This window comes from Lotus japonicus, chromosome 3 (assembly GCF_012489685.1).
Source record: "Lotus japonicus ecotype B-129 chromosome 3, LjGifu_v1.2".
Classification (NCBI taxonomy): domain Eukaryota; kingdom Viridiplantae; phylum Streptophyta; class Magnoliopsida; order Fabales; family Fabaceae; genus Lotus; species Lotus japonicus.
This window is the reverse complement of record NC_080043.1, coordinates 73,641,056-73,665,150: the sequence shown is the minus strand read 5'-3', so window position 1 is coordinate 73,665,150 and position 24,095 is coordinate 73,641,056. Positions and strand designations below refer to the sequence as shown.

At 36.9% G+C, this 24,095-nt stretch overlaps 3 protein-coding genes across 4 annotated transcripts; all 3 read left to right on the top strand.

The window, feature by feature from the left end:
- Positions 1-215: 215 nt before the first annotated feature.
- LOC130745793 (zinc finger BED domain-containing protein DAYSLEEPER-like) lies at positions 216-4,575 on the top strand. 2 transcript variants are annotated; one of them, XM_057598178.1, is made up of 2 exons: positions 216-510; positions 2,498-4,575. In XM_057598178.1, the coding sequence occupies exon 2, from the start codon at positions 2,565-2,567 to the stop codon at positions 4,350-4,352; it is 1,788 nt and encodes a 595-aa protein (XP_057454161.1). In that variant the 5' UTR covers positions 216-510; positions 2,498-2,564; the 3' UTR covers positions 4,353-4,575. The 2 variants fall into 2 exon arrangements, with proteins under 2 accessions (XP_057454161.1, XP_057454160.1); XM_057598177.1 differs by having other exon boundaries at positions 2,458-4,575.
- A 1,778-nt stretch (positions 4,576-6,353) lies between these two features.
- On the top strand, positions 6,354-9,540 carry LOC130745792 (putative pentatricopeptide repeat-containing protein At3g15930). The gene has a single exon (XM_057598176.1). The coding sequence runs from the start codon at positions 6,541-6,543 to the stop codon at positions 8,809-8,811; it is 2,271 nt and encodes a 756-aa protein (XP_057454159.1). The 5' UTR covers positions 6,354-6,540; the 3' UTR covers positions 8,812-9,540.
- A 487-nt stretch (positions 9,541-10,027) lies between these two features.
- LOC130745791 (uncharacterized) lies at positions 10,028-14,452 on the top strand. Its single transcript, XM_057598174.1, has 11 exons — positions 10,028-10,432; positions 10,678-10,753; positions 10,853-10,938; positions 11,451-11,544; positions 11,632-11,708; positions 11,899-12,026; positions 12,140-12,211; positions 12,697-12,767; positions 13,243-13,318; positions 13,956-14,099; positions 14,184-14,452. The coding sequence occupies exons 1-11, from the start codon at positions 10,172-10,174 to the stop codon at positions 14,221-14,223; spliced, it is 1,125 nt and encodes a 374-aa protein (XP_057454157.1). The 5' UTR covers positions 10,028-10,171; the 3' UTR covers positions 14,224-14,452.
- The last annotated feature ends 9,643 nt before the right edge of the window (positions 14,453-24,095 follow it).

Below are 24,095 nucleotides of genomic sequence, written 5' to 3'. Positions count from 1 at the left end.
CTAAATTTTAATGCACAGTAATTATGTATATATTATGTACTATCATTAGAGATTGCCGCTCTTATGTTTCTGCTTTTGGTTCTTTCCGTTTTTCTTTTGTAAGACGTTTTAACTCGGTAGCAGACTTTCTTGTCATGAACGCTTCCACTTATGCTGACACAATATGGGTGGAAGAAGTTTCTGAATCCTGAGGCTGCTTTTAGTTTAGTTAATTGCTTATAGACCGGCTACCTCTTTTAATAAATTTCATGTTTAATTAATTTTTTTTTATGTATATATAAACCCGATTGGTACATTTGATTTGGTTTGAAACTTGAAAGTACAATGGGTTAAGTAGTTTGAAGTTTGAACCCTTGATTGTCTCCTTTCTCTTCTTCGGCCACTTCCAACGCCGATCACCGCCGCGCTCTCTCTCTATCTCAGTCCCAGCAATCACTTGTGTTGGCTCTCCACTCACTTCACACCGCTCTTCTCTCTTCCGCCACCGTGCACGTGCTGTTACAACTCAAGGTGCTCTCTCCCTCTCTTTCTCCTCCTTCTGTTTGTAAATGCAGTGCTACTCGTGAACTTCATTCTTGGTGTTTTTCATTTTCTGTAATTGCACCTGTTGTTGTGTGTTTGATCCTTTAACACAAGTAGAGAAAATGAAACAGAATAACCAAACCCTACTGATAATTTGAGATGACATCTTTGTTTTGCTTTTATTTAAACGAATTTTACAGTTTCTGATGTTTGAGATTGTCTGTCATTGCCATGCATCGTGTTAAATTAGTGACCTAGAATTTAGAAAATCATATTGAAGCATTGTGAAATATTGGTCTCTGTATTCTTGCATTCTTCTCATGTTAAACTAGTGACTCAAACATTGCTCACTTGAAACATTTTTCCTCTATTTCATAGACATGAATTTGTGGATTGATTGAACCTAGGATTGCTTGCTTCCTGTGGTCCCACATGTTTGGTACATTGGCCTCTGCATGAGGGTTTTCTATAGCGGTTGTGCCTGCATTGCGGTTTTTTAAATGTGAACCTGATATGGTATGTTGGACCAATGTTTTAAATTGTGGTTTGCAACCGTATAGTGGTTCTTGATATGTTGGACCAAGGTTTTAAATTGTGGTTTGCGGCCGTATAGTGGTTCTTGATATAATTGAAAATTGTGATCAAATACGGCTGGTGCAAACCACAATTGCATGCGCGATGTGGTCATTGAGACCTCAAAAACTATGATATTTGAGCCGCAATTGTGGTTGCGGACCTTGATTTAAAACCATGGGTGAGGCGATGAATTTGGTAGGCGGTCTTCAGGGTTATTAAGAGAACCAAAGTAATTGTAAACAAGTCTCAAAATAAATCATAGATTTCCCCCCTTTAAATTGGTGTTTTGTTTACTCTGTATATGATGCCGGCATATGTACAAGGAATTTTAAAATGCTAATATGAAGTCCTTGTTGATCTAGACCCACTAGAGGTTTTAAATAACTATCTAACTATATTAGATTATTTGTAGATATTTTAAAGAAAGAAAAGGTGAATGCCAACTTTATTTTCATGGATATAAGTATGAGTGGAGAGGTGATGGAGAAAAATGGGGACATGTTATTTGGTGATTAATAGGTTTGGCTTTAAGTGGTTATCACAGGTTTCTTCTGTCGGAAAACATGCTGAAGCCAAAATAATTGATCAAAGTACGGATGAATGGATTAGTTTTAACATCTTTTGAATTATATGCCATTTATTTTTTGACATACGAAATGGAAAATTGGTCCACGTATCTGATCCAATTGGAAAAGGCTTTAGTTGGACAATTATATGTTGATTTATTTGGATTAAAAAACTAGCTTAGGGTTACAATCAGTGTTATCAAATAGCGGCGACGCCGTTATAGCGTAGCGGATTTTTGGCTAATCGCAACGCCGCTATTGCCTACTATAGCACGCTATTCCCGCTATTCGCCGCTGAATAGCGGCTGAAATAGCGGATTTTTGGCTCACTGCGATGGTCCGCGATCGCGATTTGACAACACTGGTTACAATGCTAAAAACTGTTTCTCATTTGTAATTTAGTCACATAAACAAGCATAACATGATTTGAAGAAGGGACTCTAAGTTAGAAAGAGTTGCCCATTTTTCAAATTGATAATTTGCCTCTACTGGAAGTACTAAAATGAACAAGGTAGCTGTTTCTTAAGATGTGATGAACTATGTTATCTTTGACTGTATTAGTGGATTTTTCACTTGTTGTTTTCATTTTATATGATTTGGTTGAACCTTCTGAAAGTCAAGACTGTATTAAGGGTCTGAGTTCTTCGTTTTGCAACTCACGTATTGTTTGTTAGAGTTTGTCCTTAGTAGCTGAAGCTCTATGGATTTTATATTATGACTCTTGCTTTATCAAATTGTTATTTATGTTTGTTGTGAAATATAATTAATAGCCTGCCTTGCTAATATGATGCAGCGGAAGAGAACTAATTCTATTGTTTGGGAATACTTCACAGAGGAAGCTGTTGGAGCTGGATGTACTAGGGCTTACTGCAAAAGACACATTTCTTTTGGAATTTGTAAATGGCTCAGCAGAAAAATCAAGAGAGCTCATATACGAAAACCGGTGGTTCTCGAGATACCGTCAATCGTCTCAAGAAACGACCAAGAACAACACCTGTTGGTAATGGTATCTCATTTGATCAGGAGCGATGCAACCAAGACATTGCTAAAATGATTATTTTACATGATTATCCTCTTCATATCGTGGAACAACAGGGTTTCATTGATTTTGCGCGCATTCTTCAACCCCAGTTCAATCCACTATGTTTAAAATCTATTGAAGCAGATTGTGTTGCTATATACCTCAAGGAGAAGCAAAATCTTTTGAATTTTATCAATGGGATTTCTGCACGAGTCAACCTGACATTGGACTTATGGACATCAAACCAGACAACGGTATATGTTTTTATTCGAGGACACTTCATTGATGGTGATTGGAACTTACATCATCCTATTCTCAATGTCTTTATGGTACCATTTCCTGATTCTGATGATTCCTTAAGTCAAATTATACAGACCTGCCTATCTGATTGGCTCTTGAAGGGTCGTCTATTTACCCTTGCACTTGATAAATCCTTCTCAAGTGAGACTGTGGTGGGAAATCTGAGAGGACTTCTGTCTGTTAAGAACTCTGTGATTCTCAATGGCCAGTTATTAAACCAGAATTGTTATGCCCATGTTCTTAGTCATCTTGCGGTAGATGCATTACAGACAATGGGAGAAACTATTAGCAAAGTTCGTGAGAGTGTGAAATATGTGAAATCTTCTGAATCTCGTGAAAAGAAGTTTCTTGAGGTGAAGCAACAACTACAAGTACCTAGTATGATGAAGCTCTTAATTGATGACCAGTGTAAATGGGACACAACATACCATATGCTTGTAGCTGCTTGTGAATTAAAGGAGGTCTTTGCATGCTTTGATGCCACTGATCCTAATTATACAATGACTTTCACTATGGATGACTGGAAGCAAGTTGAAACTCTCTGCACATATTTGAAGTATTTGTATGATGCGGCTAATATTGTAGCTTCTCAACTATACCCAACTGCAAACATTTTTTTTCTTGAAGTGTCAAAACTTCAGGTGGAGTTAGCTGATGCAGCCTTCTGCCAGGATCCTTTCCTTAGTAATTTGATTTTGCCTTTACATAAGTACTTCGATCAATATTGGAGAGAAAGTTGTCTCATCTTAGCAATTGCTGTAGCCATGGACCCAAGATATAAAATGAATTTTGTGGAATTAACCTTTTCCAAGATATTTGGTGAGGATGCCAAGTCATGGTCAAGAGTAGTGGATGATGGTCTTCGTGAGTTATTCTTTGAATACAACACTTTCATGCTTCCTTTTACAGCTTCAAATGACTATGAAGAAGATGGGATTACGTTGAAGACAGAGGCATACCAAGAAGGGTCAATTGATGGTTCTATCTTTGTTGATGAGGATAAACTTTCTGACTATGAATGTTATATATCTGATTTTACTGGTATCCAGCAATATAAGTCAGAATTGGATGAGTATCTAGAAGAGCCTCTTCTTCCCGGGGTAGAAGAATTTGATATTTTGAGCTGGTGGAGAGAAAATGGATTGAGGTATCCAACATTGTCCAGAATTGCATCTGATGTTTTGTCAATTCCAATATCAACTGTGTCTGCAGAGTTTGTTTTTGATACTGAAATTAGAAAAATGGATAGCTACCGCAGTTCGTTAGGCTCACTCACCCTTGAGTCCCTTATTTGTGCTAAGGATTGGTTCCAGAGTAAAAGTTTACCCATTGATGTTTCAAATGCACTTCCTAAGATGAGATTTTAGATACAGGTTTGTTGGTGTAGGGATAGAATTCTCAAATAGCTCTTTCAGCCATTGAAATTTTGAAACCATGATGAGGTTAATTCATTTGTGTGATTAATCAACACATGCTTTACCTTTGGTAAAAAATATCCTTTATGTACAAAAGTGATTGTATTCATACCTCCAAACGGTTCATAGTTTTTTTTTGTCAATAAAGATTCATAGTGTCAAACTTCGGGTAAAAGCTTGGATTTTGTCGCCCTTCAGTTTTATTACTTCAGATAGGCTTGGACCTAATTATTCTGAGCTGATTTGATGGATGCATTTTGTAGAATAGAATGCAGTAGATGTATCTTATGAGAAATGCGTTATATATGAGAATGATAGGAATAACTCATGGGATTTGAATCATCTGATGTGAGACGTATCTTGACAATGTCAAGTGGAATATTGTGTCTACTTCATACAGTCATAATTTATTTCTACCATTTTCTTTTAACAAAATACTTCTTTAAAAGTTTTTTTTGTTACTTCCCTATATATCAACAACAACAAAAGTTTGTTTTATCCCATTAAGTAATGTTGACTATATGAATCACATTATGCTATTGAATTAGATATAAAAAAATATTAGATTATGAGAGATACTATTGATAATGAGCCTATGTTTGCATGGTTGGTCATAAGCTCGAGTAAAGCATAAGGGTTGTGTTAGGCCTCACAACCAACGTAAACTAATCAATATATTCAATATAGATCAAATACCACTACATATTTGTTTTGTTTTGTTTTTTTTATAGACCAATGTTAATTGTTAATTGTTAGTAAATTAATTCCTTCGCCAGGATTCAAACCCTGACCCTTAACCTTGTAAATCCCTTCATTCCCTTAGCTACCCTTCCCCCACTACTACATATTTGTACTTATGTGTGTATCAATATTTTGAAATTGATTTGGAAAATGGATTTTTTTTTTGAACATATTTGTACTTATGTGTGTATCAATATTTTGAAATTGATTTGTAAAATGGATTTTTTTTTGAACAGTTGGAAAATGGAAATCAAACTAACGAAATTGTTGAATCAAATCTTAGTTTTTTTTACAAGAGGAATAATATATTTTGGTTGTTTAAATTGGTGTATTTATAATTTATCTGAAAAACAATATGGAGGGTATTGCGAGAGTAATCTTTAAAATCTCTTCTAAGCGTCAAACATAGACTCTTACTCGAACAGAACAAAGTTGATTATAAGCCCTTCTAGCAAATAAGTAGCACTATAAGTGCAGTGTATAAGCGCTCGTTGATAAACTAATTTCTTAACTTATTAAAATAAGTTGAAAATAAGTTATAGATAAACATAAACTCTTATTCATGAGCTAATATGAACAACTTATGAAAATAAACTCAAAACAACTTATTTCAAATAAGACAAACTTTTCAACTTGCTTGACTTGCAAAAGGGGAAATACTTTGTGTGAGAAATTTCTTGCGACACTCTTCCAAAATCCAAATTAACAATGCATTCATCGAGATGAAAGTCAACTTCAACTCAAAGTTTGTTGTATTTACTTTATGACAACGAATGCTATCGGTCACCCCAATGGTGGGAGTGAAGTATATTTACAATGGTGATGGTAGTGGTCAACCATTCTCCATAGCTATCCTTTCTCTCCAATCCTTTGCTAGCATGTGAGCTGTTTTCTCAATTTTATTGTCAAACTCCAACACAAGGTGTCAAAGAATGGGTTAACATACACTTACACCACACCAAATAGAAAATAAAAATAAAATAAAAGTCTAAATCATCAAAAATATAATTCAATTAATATCTTTTCAACATGCTTATAGACCAAGCATATTTTATCGCAAAAGTAATATATGGATAAAGTCTCAGTTATTAAATCTAATGGAGAATACTAATTTCAAGAGGTGTGTACATTGTCTAGGCGAATCAAAAGTTTCATTGAAAAGTGGTAAGTAAGCATACAAAAATATTAAAGAAAATACGGAAACAATTTTAAGAAGAAAAAAATATAAATCAGAGGCCACAAGGTTAAGGTTATGACACCTGCTCTTCTCGTGTTCTCCAATGTTGTTGGATTTAATGTTTGAAACTATGTTGTTAATATTGTCTTGTCGGATTGGAGCAGACACATGAAGGAGCATAACTCATACATAGTTCATTGCTATGGTAGTTTGTGAGGTGACATGTTCTCCCTGTTTTGTTCCACATCTCACTTGTCTTTTCCTCTTCCAAGCTCGACACTTTCACTTTCGTGGTTCCTCAAGAGACTGATTACTAATGCTCCTGCTATTACTGCTAAGTGTTATTCTTCACACTGTGACCCTCATTGCTTTGGTGAAACTCCAATCTCTTTGCTTGAAAGATGCAAGTCCACGTACCAGCTAAAGCAAATTCACTCAAAGACAATCAAAATGGGTCTCTCTTCAGACCCTGTGTTTGGAAATAAAGTTATAGCCTTCTGTTGTACCCAGGAATCAGGGGATGTTGACTATGCTCGCCAGGTGTTTGACACAATCCCTCACCCAAGTGTCTTCATTTGGAATACCATGATCAAGGGCTATTCTAGGATAAGCTGTCCTAAGAGTGGAATTTCTATGTATCTACTGATGTTGGCCCATAACATCAAGCCTGATAGTTTTACATTTCCATTCTTGTTGAAGGGCTTCACCAATGATATGGCTTTGAAGTTTGGGAAAGTGTTACTTGATCATGCAGTGAAACTTGGGCTTGATTCTAATTTGTTTGTTCAAAAGGCTTTCATACACTTGTTTTCCTTGTGCGGGCTAGTGGATCTGGCTCACAAAATTTTCAATATGGGTGATGCATGGGAAGTGGTAACCTGGAATGTAATGCTATCTGGATATAACAGAGTTAAGCTATTTGAGAAATCAAAGAAGCTTTTTTTTGAGATGGAGAAGAAAGGTGTATCACCCAATTCAGTTACTTTAGTTTTGATCCTTTCAGCATGCTCCAAATTGAAGGATTTAGATGGAGGCAATTACGTTTATAAGTATATCAAAGAAGGTATTGTTGAGCCTAATCTTGTAATGGAAAATGTCTTACTTGATATGTTTGGAGCTTGTGGAGAAATGGATGCTGCAAAAGGTGTTTTTGACAATATGAAGACTCGAGATGTAATTTCTTGGACTTCCATTGTTAGCGGATTTGCCAATACCGGCCAAATTGATTTAGCACGGAAGTATTTTGATCAAATGCCTGAAAGAGATTATGTTTCTTGGACTGCTATGATTGATGGCTACCTTAGAATGAACCATTTCAGAGAGGCTTTGGCACTTTTCCGTGAGATGCAGATGTCACATGTGAAACCAGATGAATTCACCATGGTTAGCATTCTAACAGCCTGTGCGCACCTGGGAGCACTTGAGCTAGGGGAATGGGTAAAGACTTACATTGACAAAAACAAGATTAATAATGACACTTTCATTGGGAGTGCTCTAATAGACATGTACTTCAAATGTGGGAATGTTGAGAAAGCAAGAAAAACATTCAAGGAAATGCATCAGAAAGACAAATTTATCTGGACGGCGATGATTGTTGGTCTCGCCATTAATGGTCATGGTGAAGAAGCTCTTACTATGTTTTCAAATATGATAGAATCTTCAATCACACCAGATGATATAACTTATATTGGTGTCCTGAGTGCTTGCACACACGCCGGCATGGTAGAAAAAGGAAGAAAGTTTTTTGCTAGCATGACCATCCAACATGGAATTAAGCCTAATGTGACTCATTATGGATGCATGGTTGACCTACTTAGTAGAGCTGGGCATTTAAAAGAAGCCCTTGATGTCATTTTGAATATGCCTGTGAAGCCAAATTCAATTGTTTGGGGATCTCTTCTTGGTGCTTGCAGAGTTCACAAAAATGTTGAACTCGCAGAAATGGCAGCTAAACAAATAATTGAGTTAGAGCCTGAAAATGGGTCTGTTTATGTCCTGTTATGTAACATATATGCTGCATGCAAGAGATGGGAAAACTTGCGTGAAGTCAGGACAATTATGATGGAGAGGGGAATTAAGAAAACACCAGGTTGCAGTTTGATGGAAATGAATGGCATTGTCTATGAGTTTGTTGCTGGGGACCAGTCACATCCTCAGTCTAAAGAAATATATGCGAAGTTGGAAAACATGATGCAAGATTTGACAAATGCAGGGTACTCGCCTGATACATCAGAGGTTTTCCTTGATATAGGAGAAGAGGATAAGGAGACTGCACTTTTCCGGCATAGCGAGAAGTTGGCTATTGCCTATGCCCTTATTAGTTCAGGACCTGGGGTTACCATAAGAATAGTGAAGAACCTTAGAATGTGTGTAGATTGTCACCAGATGGCAAAGCTGGTGTCAAAGGCTTACAATAGGGAACTAGTAGTTAGGGATAAAACCAGATTCCATCATTTCAGGCATGGTGTATGTTCATGTAATAATTTCTGGTAAACTTTTTAACGAGATTCCCCCCATGAATTGTAGAAGTTTCGAGCCTTGTGTATGGAGAAAAAAAACACCGCCGGGAGAGCTAGTCCATGAGAATGTGAATATGCCTCTGTTGGATAAAAAATGATCCAGAACTAGAAGAGGAGTACCTACAAGTAGCAAGTTCTGATTACATTGAAGTATAAATTTTTCATTTTCTTGCTTTGGTAAGTCATTCGCCTATTTAGATCTTAATTTCATCATTTGTACATTATAGATAACAAAAATTATTCCATTTTATCATAATTCACAGATTTTCTCTGTAAAACAGAACCATAAATGTTTGATGAGTGTGCATGAGAGCTTATCCTAGCAATTGTGATGCACATTATCTTCTTCGATCTGAATTTTTTCTAACTAAACTTAGGCTATTAGCTCTGGAAAAACAAATGAATTTCCAGAGATAATCTGGAAACTGTGAACTGTTTGCTATTTAAATAGAATATTAGAATGCAGGTCAATTATAGGAAGTCAGCAATGCAAAGCTTATTATATTTTTTGGGTATAAGGTGCAAAGAGAACAAAATAAAAGAAAGAAAAAAAAAAAAACAAGCCCTAAGGCCTTGGAAAACTAGACCCTACGGCATCCGCAAAGAGGAGAGGGCGTAGCCCTGGCGGAGGATCATGCACCAGCTCAAACAAGGCTTGCTGGTCAGCGCCTGCTTTCGCCATAAAGTCCGCACAAGAATTCCCCTCTCTCAGCGTATGCATGAGCCGAACCTCCCACCTTCTCTCAAGCATGTCCCTAATATTAGCAATGCAAAGCTTATTGATTGAAATTCAATCTTCACATAGATACATAATAAAATTCCTTAATTTGTCAAAATTCATTTCTATTTTTTATGTATAAAAAACTTAAGTTAAAAAAATATTGCTGGAAAGACAATTTATTTATTTTAAATGAATCAAAAGCAAGCAATGTTAAAAAATTTTGGGATATGTTAGTCAACTATTCAAAAACATATAAAAAAGCAAATAATATTAGTCACTTAAAATTCTTCTTATTTTTCTTTTCAGCTAATTAAAAGAAAGAAAATATTTGTTCTTATTTATCTCTTCACCGTGTCATACAATAGCAGAGAAAATGCATCATATTATTTTCCTTTTCATAGATCAGGGAGCAATGTTTTTCAATTAAATTTTAGAAAATACAATGGATATTATATGAGGACCACGTTGAAGTAAACACATGAACCGCAATTTATGAAGCATCAAAAGGAGGAAACAAAAAAGAACAAGAAAAACAGTGGCCAGTTTTGTTGAGTATGTTCTGTTCAACTTGAACCGTTGAAGCTCTCTGTCTTGCAGCAATTCCATCCCAAAAATGGTGTTTTCTGCAGTGTTCTCTCCCACTCTGAACCTCTCAGTGTCTTCCACCACCAACTGTTGTAGAAGAAGACCATTATCCACCACCACCACCAGAGTGACTATCAGAGCTAGCTCCACAGAGAAGGGTGAATCCAAGGACAATGATTCCCCAGCATTCAACCCTTTTGGCTTTGTCACTGACAACCCGTCAAGCAGAAGTGCTATTCAACTTCCTGAAAACCCTGCTGAGGATGGCAACGTTGGACAAATGCTAAATGTAACATTATTTTCCTCCTTATAATCCACTGGTTTCAATAACTTATTCCTTTTTTTATGTTTTCTTCTACTGGAGTTTGTTCTTTCTTTTGAGTGGTGAAATTAGAATTTCAGTTGTTTGTGCGTGATAATTATGCATGCAATTATATAATTTTGTCTGTGCTTACTTGTGATTCTAAATAGTGTTGATGCTATTCATTAAGTGGTGGGAGTGTTGTAATAGTGTATTGATTTGTGTGTTCCTAGAGGACTGAAGGCAAGGGAAAGGATTTCGGGTCATATGTTAAATCTGGGAAGTTGAGATGGTTTGTGAGAGAAACTGGTATTATTTCTTTGCTGGAAAAGTACTTACTTTCCTCTCTATTTTTCATCCTCAAGTTTAGTATATGGTATCTCCTTGTTTTTTCCTTTTTTTTTCCAGGATCAGCAGAAAGCAGAAGAGGAACAATCGTCTTCCTTCATGGGGCCCCAATGCAATCTTTTGGTTACCGTGTTGTTATGTCTCAGGTTATCCTGCTACATGGATCTATTTTGTTTATGTTTCATTCAATTTCATTTTATTTTTAACAATCGGAATAATGAAACTTAATGTGATTCAATTCCATTACTTCTTTTAATCCGGACATGGCCTCATATTCATAACATAGTAGCTAAAAATGGTATGTTGTTAAAGCTAAAGCATTCTTAGAAGACATATAGCATGTTTGGATCGACTTATTCTTCCTCATAATCAATCCTGACAACAAAAAGCTAATCACATAGCTTCTCCCCGGAATTGATTTTGGCTTTAGAATCAATTTTAGAAAGAGTTCCAAACATGCACTTATTCTTTATTCCTTTCTTTCTTCAGATCATCAACAGGTCTGAATATGTTTCTCTAATAAAAAATTTAATAGTCTTTGTTGTCATGATATTATCCATCTAATACTTGATGCTACATCTTTTCTATAGTTAATTATCAATTTGATTGTACATCTGTTCATTAAATGTTAGTAATTGATTTTCCTCCCCATAAACAGTTGGCAGATGCAGGGTTCCACTGCTTTGCACCTGACTGGATTGGATTTGGTTTCAGTGACAAACCACAGCCAGGATATGGTTTTAATTACACAGGTTTTATTTATGAATGAGCTCATACCATGATCAGTTTTTCCTGCAGAAACATCATACTTACAAACGTTGTTCTTCCAATTCTTATAGAAAAGGAGTTCCATGACGCCTTGGATAATCTGCTTGAGGTGTTGGAGGTCAAATCTCCACTTTTCCTAGTTGTTCAGGTATCTAAAGAATGAAGAATAAAATCTGTGGTAGAATTTCTCGTATTGAAATTTCAATGAATTGAGTGAAGTACTGCAATATACTCACATCGCTGCGGTGAACCTCAGAATGTAGTGAATACTCTAGTTACATTTTTGTGAACTCCTTATTAATTTCAGTGTCTAACATGTAGTCACACTTCTTCTTAAGGGATTTCTTGTAGGCTCATATGGACTGACTTGGGCCCTGAAGAACTCAAGCAGGATATCAAAGCTAGCAATACTAAACAGTCCATTAACAGTTTCATCTGTCATTCCTGGACTATTTCAGCAGCTAAGGTTTAGTGCTTATAGTACCAATTGATGCATCACTAACTTCATAGATAAAGATGTTAGTTTTGATCTTGGTTCTTGTATTGTACTAACTCCCTTGATTTTCTTTTTCTTTCTAGATTTCCTCTACTTGGTGAATTTACATCCCAGAATGCTATTATTGCTGAGCGGTTTATTGAAGCAGGTAGCCCGTATGTATCCAAAAGTTCATTTGACTATTGGCTGCTAAATTTATAAATTGAAGTTGTAGTCCGCAACTTATAATGTCATTTTAACCATGCTAAACAAATTCTTGCATAGCTTTTCCATCTCTAGTTCTCTACAGAGACCTTCCTATGTCTTCCTTTATAAATATACTGTAAACCTAGTTCATACTAGATTTTAGAACTACTTTCAGAGATAAGGGATAGACTTCGCATAAGTGATAAGGAATCAACACCCTGGTCCTTTATTTAATGCATCTCTGAAAGACATGGAAGTGATATCACAAATTTAGTGCATAGAGCATACAGTACACATAGTCACTCATTGTTGTTTTGTCTTCACAAAACCACTGGAGTAAAAAAAATTCCCAAAATTTCATGTTAAAGCATTAAAATGTGAACTGATATGATATAAAAACCTAAAAATAATAATATTATAAGGTGCTTGATCTAATATATGTCTCATTTTGCAGTTATGTTCTAAAAAATGAAAAAGCTGATGTGTACCGACTACCTTATTTGTCAAGCAGTGGACCTGGATTTGGTAAGTGACATCCTTTTGACGAGAATGAATCCCCTCATGTCACATTACATCATCCTCATGCTACGTAGGGTTTCACCTATTTAATATATATGGAGAGAGAGAAAGAATTTTAACATGGGAATTGTGAAACTCCACATAAGACGATCCTAATCCCCTTTTGATGCTTCAATTTTCTGCATGTATTTGTTTTTCTTAGTGGGGGAAAAATTGTTCATAGAACACCTATGTATATGTTTATTGGAGGAATATCAGAGAAGTTACTTGGTGCTAAGTTACAGTTTATGTCAATGAAAATTTATTGTTCCATAATTTTACATTCTGCTCTCCTCGTATCTATTGAAAGATATTTGATGTATTCAGTTTGGTCCCAAGACATTCTGTAATTTACTCATGACACAGATTTCTGGAATGAACTTGAGTGAAACTAATTTTGCTTAGTCTTAGCAGTAATCAAGTTTCTGGTGTTGGATTTCAGCTCTTCTTGAAGCTGCAAGAAAAACTAACTTCAAAGGTACTTTCAGTGAAATATCAGAAGGATTTGCAACTGGAAGGTACGTATATATACTGAATTTGAACCCTAAGAATTAATGACTTTTTTTTGGGGAATTGATAAGCTGTGCTTGATAGAGAAGGTTGGGGAAAACACCTAAATTGCAATTGTAGCCCTTACAGGAAAATGACGTTTATTAGTTAAATGACAGATTGACAGTTATATGTAGGGAAATTGGAGCATTTTTAATGCAAATGAAATATTCAGTATATACTCATTTCAAATATTTTATTTAACTCAAGGATCATAAATAACTAAATCCTCTTACTAGATAATTGGTGCAGAAACTTAAACAGCTTTTTTTAGTCTATGTGACTCTTTCCCTGTATTGGTTTTTTTCAAATCTAATTCAACATCAAGTCTTGTTTGATATTTATTAGTTATGATGCCAAATAATGTATATGTTCCTTGGTTCAATCCTGCATATGTTCCTGCTTTTACTAACAATTACAAACATAGACTTGCTTGCAAAAGCTTTTGTGACATGAATTTTGATTAGTAGAGAAAGCATATCCATAACTTTTTATGTGAAGAACTCAGTGTTCAATCTCCAAATCCAGTTTGTGGGAAGGGGATGGAAAATCAAAAACATATCTTGAACCTGCAGTGGTAAACTGGTTTTGTAATTTGTACTTCAGATGGGATAAACCAGTAGTGCTTGTTTGGGGAATATCAGACAAGTACTTGCCCCAGTCTGTGGCAGAAGAGTTCCAAAAAGGAAACACAGAACACATCAAGCTTAAATTGATAGAAGGAGCTGGGCATATGCCACAAGAGGACTGGTGAGTGACATTAACATATGATTCAAATGCAGAGAAGTGTGTTTTATTGAATCTGTTAAGGATTGTCCTTTATATTTTTGACAGGCCTGAGAAAGTTGTTGAGGCTTTGAGGTTCTTCTTCTGATTCAGCAACTTTCTGATTGAAAGGGCATTCCTGAGTTCTTTCTGAAATTGTAAATTTAGTGTCTCAATTTTTTTACACTGGGCAACTAATAAAATTCTGGTCTTGTTGAAATGAATCTGTTCTCCATGCCCTAATAGAAAATGAAATGACCAGGTAGCTTTAGCAGAAATGACATAATATTATCCTTCATTCCTTTTTTTTTTATTCAAATTAAGGATGAGTAAATGTAGATCGAAAGGGGAAGTCTGGATGCCAATCTTTTATATAGTTCATTGGAAAAGTGATGGAAGAGAAGTAATGCTCTTGCCAGTGAAACCGAAATTCCATCTTCTATTTCCAAACAATCAATTGTGTAAGAAACACATGGATGAACTTACCATTTCCATCAAAGAATCAAAGGACATTGATGGTTGGATGGGGTGGTCAGGTGACTAACCATGCACAAATAACTATATCTGGTCAGGCATACTCCTCAACCGTCATGGGGTGGTCGGATGACCAGTGACTGACCATGCGGCGGAGGCAGGAATTTTATTGGGGGGGTGACGAAGATTTAAAGGAAGGTAATTTATAAAAAAAAATTTACTTTAGGTAATTTATAAGAAAATTTTACTTTTTCTCATAAAGCATGTGCAAAAAAATCATATATAACTAACAGTTTTTTTATAAGCATAAGAAATATATAATTAGTTTTAGTATAATAGATACTAACCAGCTCATAAGCATTCTGAGAAGAAAAAAAAATCAGACTTCACAAAAAAAGAACAATTTGAGCTTTTGAGCCCGCTCATAAGCATTCTTCATTGTCTATCTCTTTTTTCTTAAAGAATGAGTCAATAGTTCTCTTCTTAGTCATCTTTCAAGAAAGGAAGAATTTGAACCACACACTACTTCAAAGTTCAAACATGTAAATTCACTAAAAATACAAACAATTTTTTTAGCTAGGTAATGGTTAGTGTCAAATTTATAGTAATATAATGACTACAAATCAATAATTTCATAAAGCCCAAATTCATAAATTTTATGATGATTAAATAAGGCTATACAGTCTCTCAAAATTTATTTCCTTGCAGAGAACAAAACAACAATGGATGAATGTTTCAGCATCTGATTAGTCCTAACGACACTTTTTTTATTTGCTACTCCATTCACTTTAGTCCCCCTGTATTCTTATGTTTTTCAGTTTCTCATTTGCAGCCACAAGTTCACACTAGCTACCAGTACCACACGCCCACACTTATAGTGAATGCAAATCTATGAAATTATACTTGATAAAAAATATTAAAAAATTATGCAACTCATCAAAACTAAAAAAGAAATGAATACAAAGAAACAGAGGGAAACAGAAGCAAGAAAAGGAACGGATAAAAGTGGGGGTGCTAAAAAATATTTTTTTATATGTATTGGTTAGAAATTTCCAAACTTGGGGGTGACTGGAGCATGAGTCCGTCACCCCACTCCCTCCGTCCCTTTATTGTAATATTATATAAGATTTTTCTAAAGTTTGTGTGACTCATGCGCCCCTATCGCCCCTTAGTTCTACCCCTGGCAGACCATCAACTTTTGAAACATAGATTCAAGACAAGAAGATAAAATAGAAAGAAATAAGAATAAGACAAATGGTGAAAACGAAATTGGAGTATATAATTCAGAGTTGTATGGATCACATTACTAGAAAAAGGACTTTTCACATCAGGGTTTTCACAACGGTGGAAGAAATACCTGATGTGAAAGATAACGCGGTGGCAATATTGAAATTATAGTGAACTTTTATGATAGTTTTCACATCAGTTGGGAATATGTCTGATGTGGAAAATAATTAGTAAAGACTTTTTTACAATGGTGAATATAATAACCGATGTGAAAGCTAAACACGGTGGCATTTTTGAAATTTTGATGAAATATATTTAACATCAGTGGTAGTATAACCGTTGGGAAAAGTCTTTCAAGATATCACAAATTCACAAACAAACACTGAATCCCTAATTTGCTTTCACGACCTAAACACCAATTCTCTGAAGCTCTCCTTCCTTCCTTCCACGGCCTCACTTTCAGACCACCGATTCTCTGAAGCTCTCCATCGCCATCACCCTCGCCTTCCCATGATTCCTCCTCTAATCCTCGCCTAATCCGCCCGAGTGGCCCGCGATCGTTGGCCACACCGGCATCGATGACGCGAACGAGTTCTGATTCAGAGGGTTGCTGCCCTAATCCAAACCCCTCTTCTCCCTCCTCTCTGCTGTGTACCCGATGTGAAAAGGTGGGGACATACCACATCACCTTTGCTTACATCGGTTGTATACCCGATGTGAAAAGTACTTTTCACCCGATGTGAAAAGTACTTTTTGTAGTAGTGTCATGTCGCCTGAACGCCCATAAACATTATTATAATATAAGGTACAATAATTTAGCAGACAAGGATTGTAAATGTGAAATTATTACTCAAAAGATGGGTAAAGTTACACTAATGATTAGTGTACACTGAATAATAGTAAATACCCAAACATCTTTGGTTTGTGAGGTTTGTGAATTGCCACAAATTGATTTTTAACCCCATAAATTAAATCATGAGTGTTTGACACCATGTGATGTTCACGGATCATTTTCACTAAAGTTATTTACGCACACCTAATTATACGGTGATGGCTATGGTGCCTCTCAAATTTAGAGGGCACAAGTGCATACCCTAGCTACTTTTTAAGGTGAGATTATAAAATTATTCTTATTGTATATTTTTTTTTTGAAGTTCTTCTTATTGTATATTTCAATCTTTAGAGATAAAAAAAATAAGATTAAAAAATGGATAATTAATCTTTTCAATGATTCAATCTCAACCATTTAATATTTTAATATTATATATCTATAATTAAAACTAGCTCAAACACTCGATGTCCTGGCGATATCCCTCTTATTTTGAGAGGGAGGCCTTTTGCCCAATTATACTTGTAACATTTTAGTTGAAAACAAAAAAATATTTAAATGTACTATTATATAAGATTTTTCTAAAGTTTGTGTGACGCATGCCCCCCTATCACCCCTGAGTTAGGTAGACCATCAACTTTTGTGATGGCCATCTCAAAAGTTGCCTATTTCCAATCACCTTATGAATTTTGTCCTCTAATTAGAATTATTGGGGCTTTAATATGCCATTACTATCTATATCAGTATGAGCAGTTTGAGATGGATGTAGCTCATAGTGACTTAATTGGAAGCTTATATAGGTGGCCTTGTTTATTGTTTTGTTAGCAATAATAATTATTGGGTTGTCTAAATGACCCATGTTGATCACTAACTCACAACTTAATGGATTAACATGAGTTTTTTTGAATAAATTAATAAATAAAATATATAAATTTTAACTCACTTATTTTTAATGTGATTGAATGATGAGTTATTTAACCCAAATTCACATAAATAATTTAGACAATCCCTAATAATTATCAAAGTTACGTTGGGTAGGATAAGGAAATAGTTTCAAGAGACTCTTTCAAAAGGAAAGAACCTTTAATGCATTAACTATATATTAATTTGTGTGTATTATGCGCATAGAATTTAGTCTACTGTTGCAGGAACCATGGAATTGAATTCAGGGAGTGAAAACGAGCAACTGAAATGATGTTGTAACTGAATGTCCTTATTGCTGTAATATTATGCTTTTATTGAATTCAATTGAGTTTCAATTAAAATGTGTTGTTTCAATTGGGTAAATTGAATTTTCGGTCCAACAAAATTTCTTTTCATATTTGAAGTTACAATCATAAGTTTTTATTTTCAATTTTGAAATCAAATTATTGCCAATGAAAGAAATACATAATAAATTTTCGTCGTGCAGCGCACGAGTAAAAAACTCCAGGGTTTCAAAATTATTACTTTATAACAAACCCTATAAATACATAATCAATTTTCGCCGTGCAGCGCACGGGTAAAATGACCCAACTCATATGCTATCCCTGATTTTTGTAAAGAAACTTTGAAATCTCTTCTTCTGTACAATCATATATAGTCAAAATATATGATTTTGGTAGAGTAGCAGTAGTATAATATATGAATGTGGAGTGTACAATAACCTTCTGAGTTTTTGCTGGAGTTGCAGTAGTATAATATCAACAAATAATGTAGACATGACTCAAGCAACGCACAATGCAGGGGAATTGTTCAATCTTAAATAATGCAAAAACATATGTACTGAATCTCATAGCCATACATGAAGGAACTTAATTCTCATTAGATTACAATTCATCATCCCAAAATTTATATTATATTAGAATAAATTGATATGTTTATTACAATAGCAAACTTCGCCGTGCAGCGCATGAGTGAAAAGTACTGGTCAATACTTAAAGTAAACTGAGAACGTAATATGGACCCCATTGAAAGATTCTAAATTTGAAACTTCTTCACGTAAAAGAGATTAAGCTTGAATATTTCAGATAGCACCAATACTATGTTTTTATCAAAGTACCAAAAAAAATACTATATATTTATCCTAAAAAACTTATTTTAAATGTAATTAGTCCATTTCAAACTATGGGTAGCTAAACTCATTTACATGTAAACCTTTTGACAACATTGATCTATAAATACACACAAATTAATCAAAGGTTGAAGAGAAAATTAATATCGATTATGTGTTGCCACAACTACAGTAGCTATGGATGTTGAAAGTGAACAAAGGCCACTGAAACTTTACTTCATACCATACCTTGCAGCCGGGCACATGATCCCTCTGTGTGACATAGCCATACTCTTTGCTTCCCGCGACCAACATGTTACCATCATCACCACTCCCTCCAATACCACCACCATCAGGGGCGGAGGCAGGAATTTTATTGGGGGGTGACGAAGATTTAAAGGAAGGTAATTTATATAAAAAAATCACTTTAGGTAATTTATAAGAAAATTTTACTTTTTCTCATAAAGCATGTGCAAAAAAATCATATATAACTAACAGTTTTTTATAAGCATAAGAAATATATAATTAGTTTTAGTATAATAGATACTAACCAGCTCATAAGCATTCTGAGAAGAAAAAAAAAATCAGACTTCACAAAAAAAGAACAATTTGAGCTTTTGAGCCAACTCATAAGCATTCTTCATTGTCTATCTCTTTTTTCTTAAAGAATGAGTCAATAGTTCTCTTCTTAGTCATCTTTCAAGAAAGGAAGAATTTGAGCCACACACTACTTCAAAGTTCAAACATGTAAATTCACTAAAAATACAAACAATTTTTTTAGCTAGGTAATGGTTAGTGTCAAATTTATAGTAATATAATGACTACAAATCAATAATTTCATAAAGCCCAAATTCATAAATTTTATGATGATTAAATAAGGCTATACAGTCTCTCAAAATTTATTTCCTTGCAGAGAACAAAACAACAATGGATGAATGTTTCAGCATCTGATTAGTCCTAACGGCACTTTTTTTATTTGCTACTCCATTCACTTTAGTCCCCATGTATTCTTGATTATGTTTTTCAGTTTCTCATTTGCAGCCACAAGTTCACACTAGCTACCAGTGCCACACGCCCACACTTATAGTGAATGCAAATCTATGAAATTATACTTGATAAAAAATATTAAAAAATTATGCAACTCATCAAAACTAAAAAAGAAATGAATACAAAGAAACAGAGGGAAACGGAAGCAAGAAAAGGAACGGATAAAAGTGGGGGTGCTAAAAAATATTTTTTTATATGTATTGGTTAGAAAATTTCCAAACTTGGGGGTGACTGGAGCATGAGTCTGTCACCCCACTCCCTCCGTCCCTGCATGCACTCGAATAACTATATCTGGCCAAGCATACTCGCCTAGTCGTCATGGGGTGGTCGGATGACTTGCGACTGAGCATGCACCGGAATGACTATGTCTGATCGACAAACTCTTCAGTAGTCATGAGGTGGTCAGATGACCAGTGACCGACCATGCACCTAACAACACACTGAGTCTTTTGAGCTAACTACGAGTTGTGGCATGGTGATTGCTCGCCCGCACCTTAACTATGAGGTAAGGAGATCAATCTTTATCCATAGAAATAAACACATTTCACAACCAACCATTTATAAAAAATCATAATGTTAACTATGACTTCATTAAGAGATCATACATCATGATAGTCACACTTTGGCCAAAATTTATATAATAGAGCATTGATATTATTATTTTTTTGATGTTAGAGCGTTGATATTTTAAAGAACTTAAAAAAATAAATAAAAAAAGATAAAGTATGTACTGATGAGAGAAATTTAGAGGATATACTGGTATTTAGGAAAAGAATTATTAGTTACTCTTAAAAATGTTATAAATAAAATTTAACGTGATAATCCAAAAGGCCAACAAAAAGGATAAGACTAAATTGAAAACTAGAAATGCTAGCAAAACACATTTTTAAAGAAATTTATAACACATTTCAATGTAATTGATTTTAACATTTTTTGGCATGTATAAGAAAAGTAAGAGAAAAGAAAGAAAAGGTGTAACGAGTAAAGAACAAAGAGGGACAGATGTGGTGCACACAAATTCTATTACACAAGTGGGACACGTGGACGGTGATGAGGCCATCAAGGTGAATCGTAAAAGTGGGAGAAAAAGAATTACCAGCACTGCACTCAAGGGTTACGTTTGGGAAATTAAGTAAATATATAAGCGAAATTGTGAGAAATAGAAAGGGGGAATGAACAAGTGTGACCTCTCCATCTTCCTCTGGCCCTCTATGGGAATTTCTCTCTATTCTATCCTCACTGGTCTATTTTCCTTTACCTCTGTTAGTTAATTTCTGTATTTGTTTTCACCATATCAGTGTTAGCTTTCTACATTGTAAGAAACCCATACTGATTACATAATACAAAACAGGATCTCTTTGTTCTTAGTTGCTTGAATCTGTTTTCCCTTTTACTGTGGTTCCCTTACAAAAGGGAGTAGAAAATAAGAAGATTTTTAGGTTGTTTGGTTGAAAAGAAAAGTGAGAGAAATATGTTGACTTATTGACTATTTGAAATGGCCCAATGATTAGAAAGAGTGTATGTGTGTTGAACTGTTGCTAACCAAAAACCACAACCTGCAGCGGCGGCGATAACGCAGCGGCGACATTTCCGGCGGCGGCGATGAGCACCGTTCTCGATCTCCCATCACCGCATGAAACCGAGCCAAAGCACGATGCCAACATTGAAGCTGTGGAGGAGGAAAATTGGGATATTCTTGAAAACGGTTCTGATTCAGAAGATGAAACCCTCGATGATGATGAAGAGAGTGGTGTTTCCTTTGAGGATCCTCTTTGCCCAGCGATTCACATTTCTCGTGCGGAGATGAAAGAGGCTTGCGAACCGTGGCGAAAAAGCGATTATTGTTAAGCTTTTGGGAATGCAGGTTGGGCTGAGGTTCATGAAAACCAGATTATCCCGCCTCTGGCGACCGAAGCAAGCTATGGAAGTCATTGATTTGGATGATTACTATTTTATGGTGAGGTTCTCTGATATGGAGGATCGGAAAAGGGTTTTCGAAGAAGGGCCATGGATGATTGCTGATCATTACTTGGTTGTTCAAGAAGGAGTGAAAAATGAGAGCGAGAGAGAGAGAGCGGGAGAGAGGAGGCGGAGCACGAGGGGTGCGAGCGGGAGGATGGGAGAATGGGAGAGAGGGAAGGAGCTATGGAGCGGCTGAGAAAGGTTATGGTGGCAGACTGCATGATAAGGGGAACATCACTACTTATTTCTTTACGAACTTCCTTGAGAATTTTGTCGAGAAGAGTATGTGGGGGGTGTTCCAGAAGTATGGGAGAGTCTGGGCGGTCTACATATCTCCGAGGCGAGATAGGAGAGGTAAGCGGTTTGGTTTTGTCCGGTTCTTGAACGTGCACGATCCAAAGCGTTTTGAGTGGGAATTGGATGGCATCATCATTGGCTCAACTAAGTTGCATGTGAATGTCCCAAGGTTCGTTAAGGGGGCGACGACTGCGTCGCCACCGGTGGGAACTAACCATAGACACGATAGCTGGAGGAAGGAGAGCAAGGCTAGGGTGCAACAACAGCATCTTCCCAGGCCGGAGCGTTCGTATGCTCAAGTGGTCTCGGAGACGATTGCCTCGGCGAGTCAGGGTAGCTCTTTGGGGGATGCCTTGCGTGGTACCCCCGTTGAACCTTGGACAGGCCCAGTTATCCCGGATGCGGAGGAATGGTTATGCAGAAGCCTGGTGGGTGTTCTTCGGAACCCGGAGTGGATCTCCTCCGTCCAGGAAGCTTTTATTCTGGAAGGGTTCCATACTATTCAGGTGCGTTACCTTGGGAATGATCAGGTGCTTTTGTCCGGACCGGAGGGTGTTGTCCTTGAGGAGGTTCTAGCTGGTGCAAAGGATTGGATTGAGGAGGTGTTTCAGGTGGTGTACACTTGGTCGCCGACGGTGGTAGCAGATCACCGTTTAGCTTGGGTGCGTTGTTCGGGCATACCGATCAATATGTGGACTCGGGACTGCTTGGCGCACCTAGTTACACCTGTGGGTAAGTTGGTGGCAGTAGATGAAGCAACTACATCCCTTTCTAAGTTGGAGTATGCACGTGTGCAGGTCCAAACTACAACCTTAGGGATGATCACAAACTTCAAGAAAATCAATGCCAATGGTATTGTCTACACAGTGCGCATCATGGAGGAAATTGGCGGGGTTGGTCCGGTGGCCGGTGCAAGTCTGGCTCCTTCATCTAGTGGGGAGACCAGTGTTCTAGGGTGGTATGCTCGGGACGGGGAAGATGATATTGGAACGGAGTTCTCCGACGATCAGGTGGAGCCGGAGGATGGTGGGGGACGAGCGGTTGGGCGGTCAACGGGAATTATGGAAGAGCTGGGATTAAGGAAAACTGTTCCAGGATCTCAGGAGGAAGGCGTGATTCCCGAGAAGCCAATAATTGTTGAACGACTTTTTGGGGATTTGAATGATGAGGTGGGACCCAAGAAGGTTAAACTTTTGAAAAGGAATAACGGCGCTGATAATTTAATGGCAGTTGGCGAGGAGGAGATTTTGGGTATTTCAGGGGGGGTAGTGGGTGAGACTGGTACTAATGATGTGGCCCAAGAAGGAAGTCCTGAGCCTGGTACGCAGGCCCATTATGTGGTGGGCCAAGATGTTGGACTACCTATTCTGGATTCTGCCTCAACCTGTAAGGATAACCATTTTGCTAAAGGTGGGTCCCCCTCACGTGGTGCTGAGGCTGCGAATATCGTAGTTGTTCAGAACAACGAATCTGGAGATCACTCTTCCAAGGCTTCGTCAGACGGAGTCGTGGGTGCTGGGAACGGTGGTGTGGTGATGGGCTCACGCATTGTTTCCGGATCTCGTGGTCTTATTGACGCGGTGGTAGCGCCTTCGCTTCTGCCAAGGAGTCAATCCCACTCCAATTCCAGTGGGCCTTCGTGGCTGCTGAGGAGTACCGCGGCGAGGAAGAAGGTTAGACAACAAGCCTTTACCTCTATTAGTAATTCTGGGTCAGATGTCGACTTAAATGTGGGGGTCAAGGCGGTGTGGTTGAAGGATGTGGAGTTGGAGGCTAGGAGTATTTGGCAGGAGGGGAAGGAGTTGGGGGTTACGACTTTGGGGAGTGAGGAGGATGTTATTCAGCGGTTGGTTCAATTGGAGCAGCGGGATGCTCAGGTAGCCCATGGTTCAGGTGCTGTTCCCCGTAGGAGTCAGGAAGGCCTCCAATGAAGCTCCTATCTTTTAATGTTCGTGGCCTGGGTAACCTGGCAAAAAGAAGGGTGATTCGTGAAAGGGTAAGTAAGGAACAGGTCGAGCTCTTGTGTATTCAGGAGACCAAGTTGGAATCTGTTGATAGAAGTCTTTGTACCCAGCTGTGGGGTGACACTGACTGTGAGTGGCGGTTTGTGCCA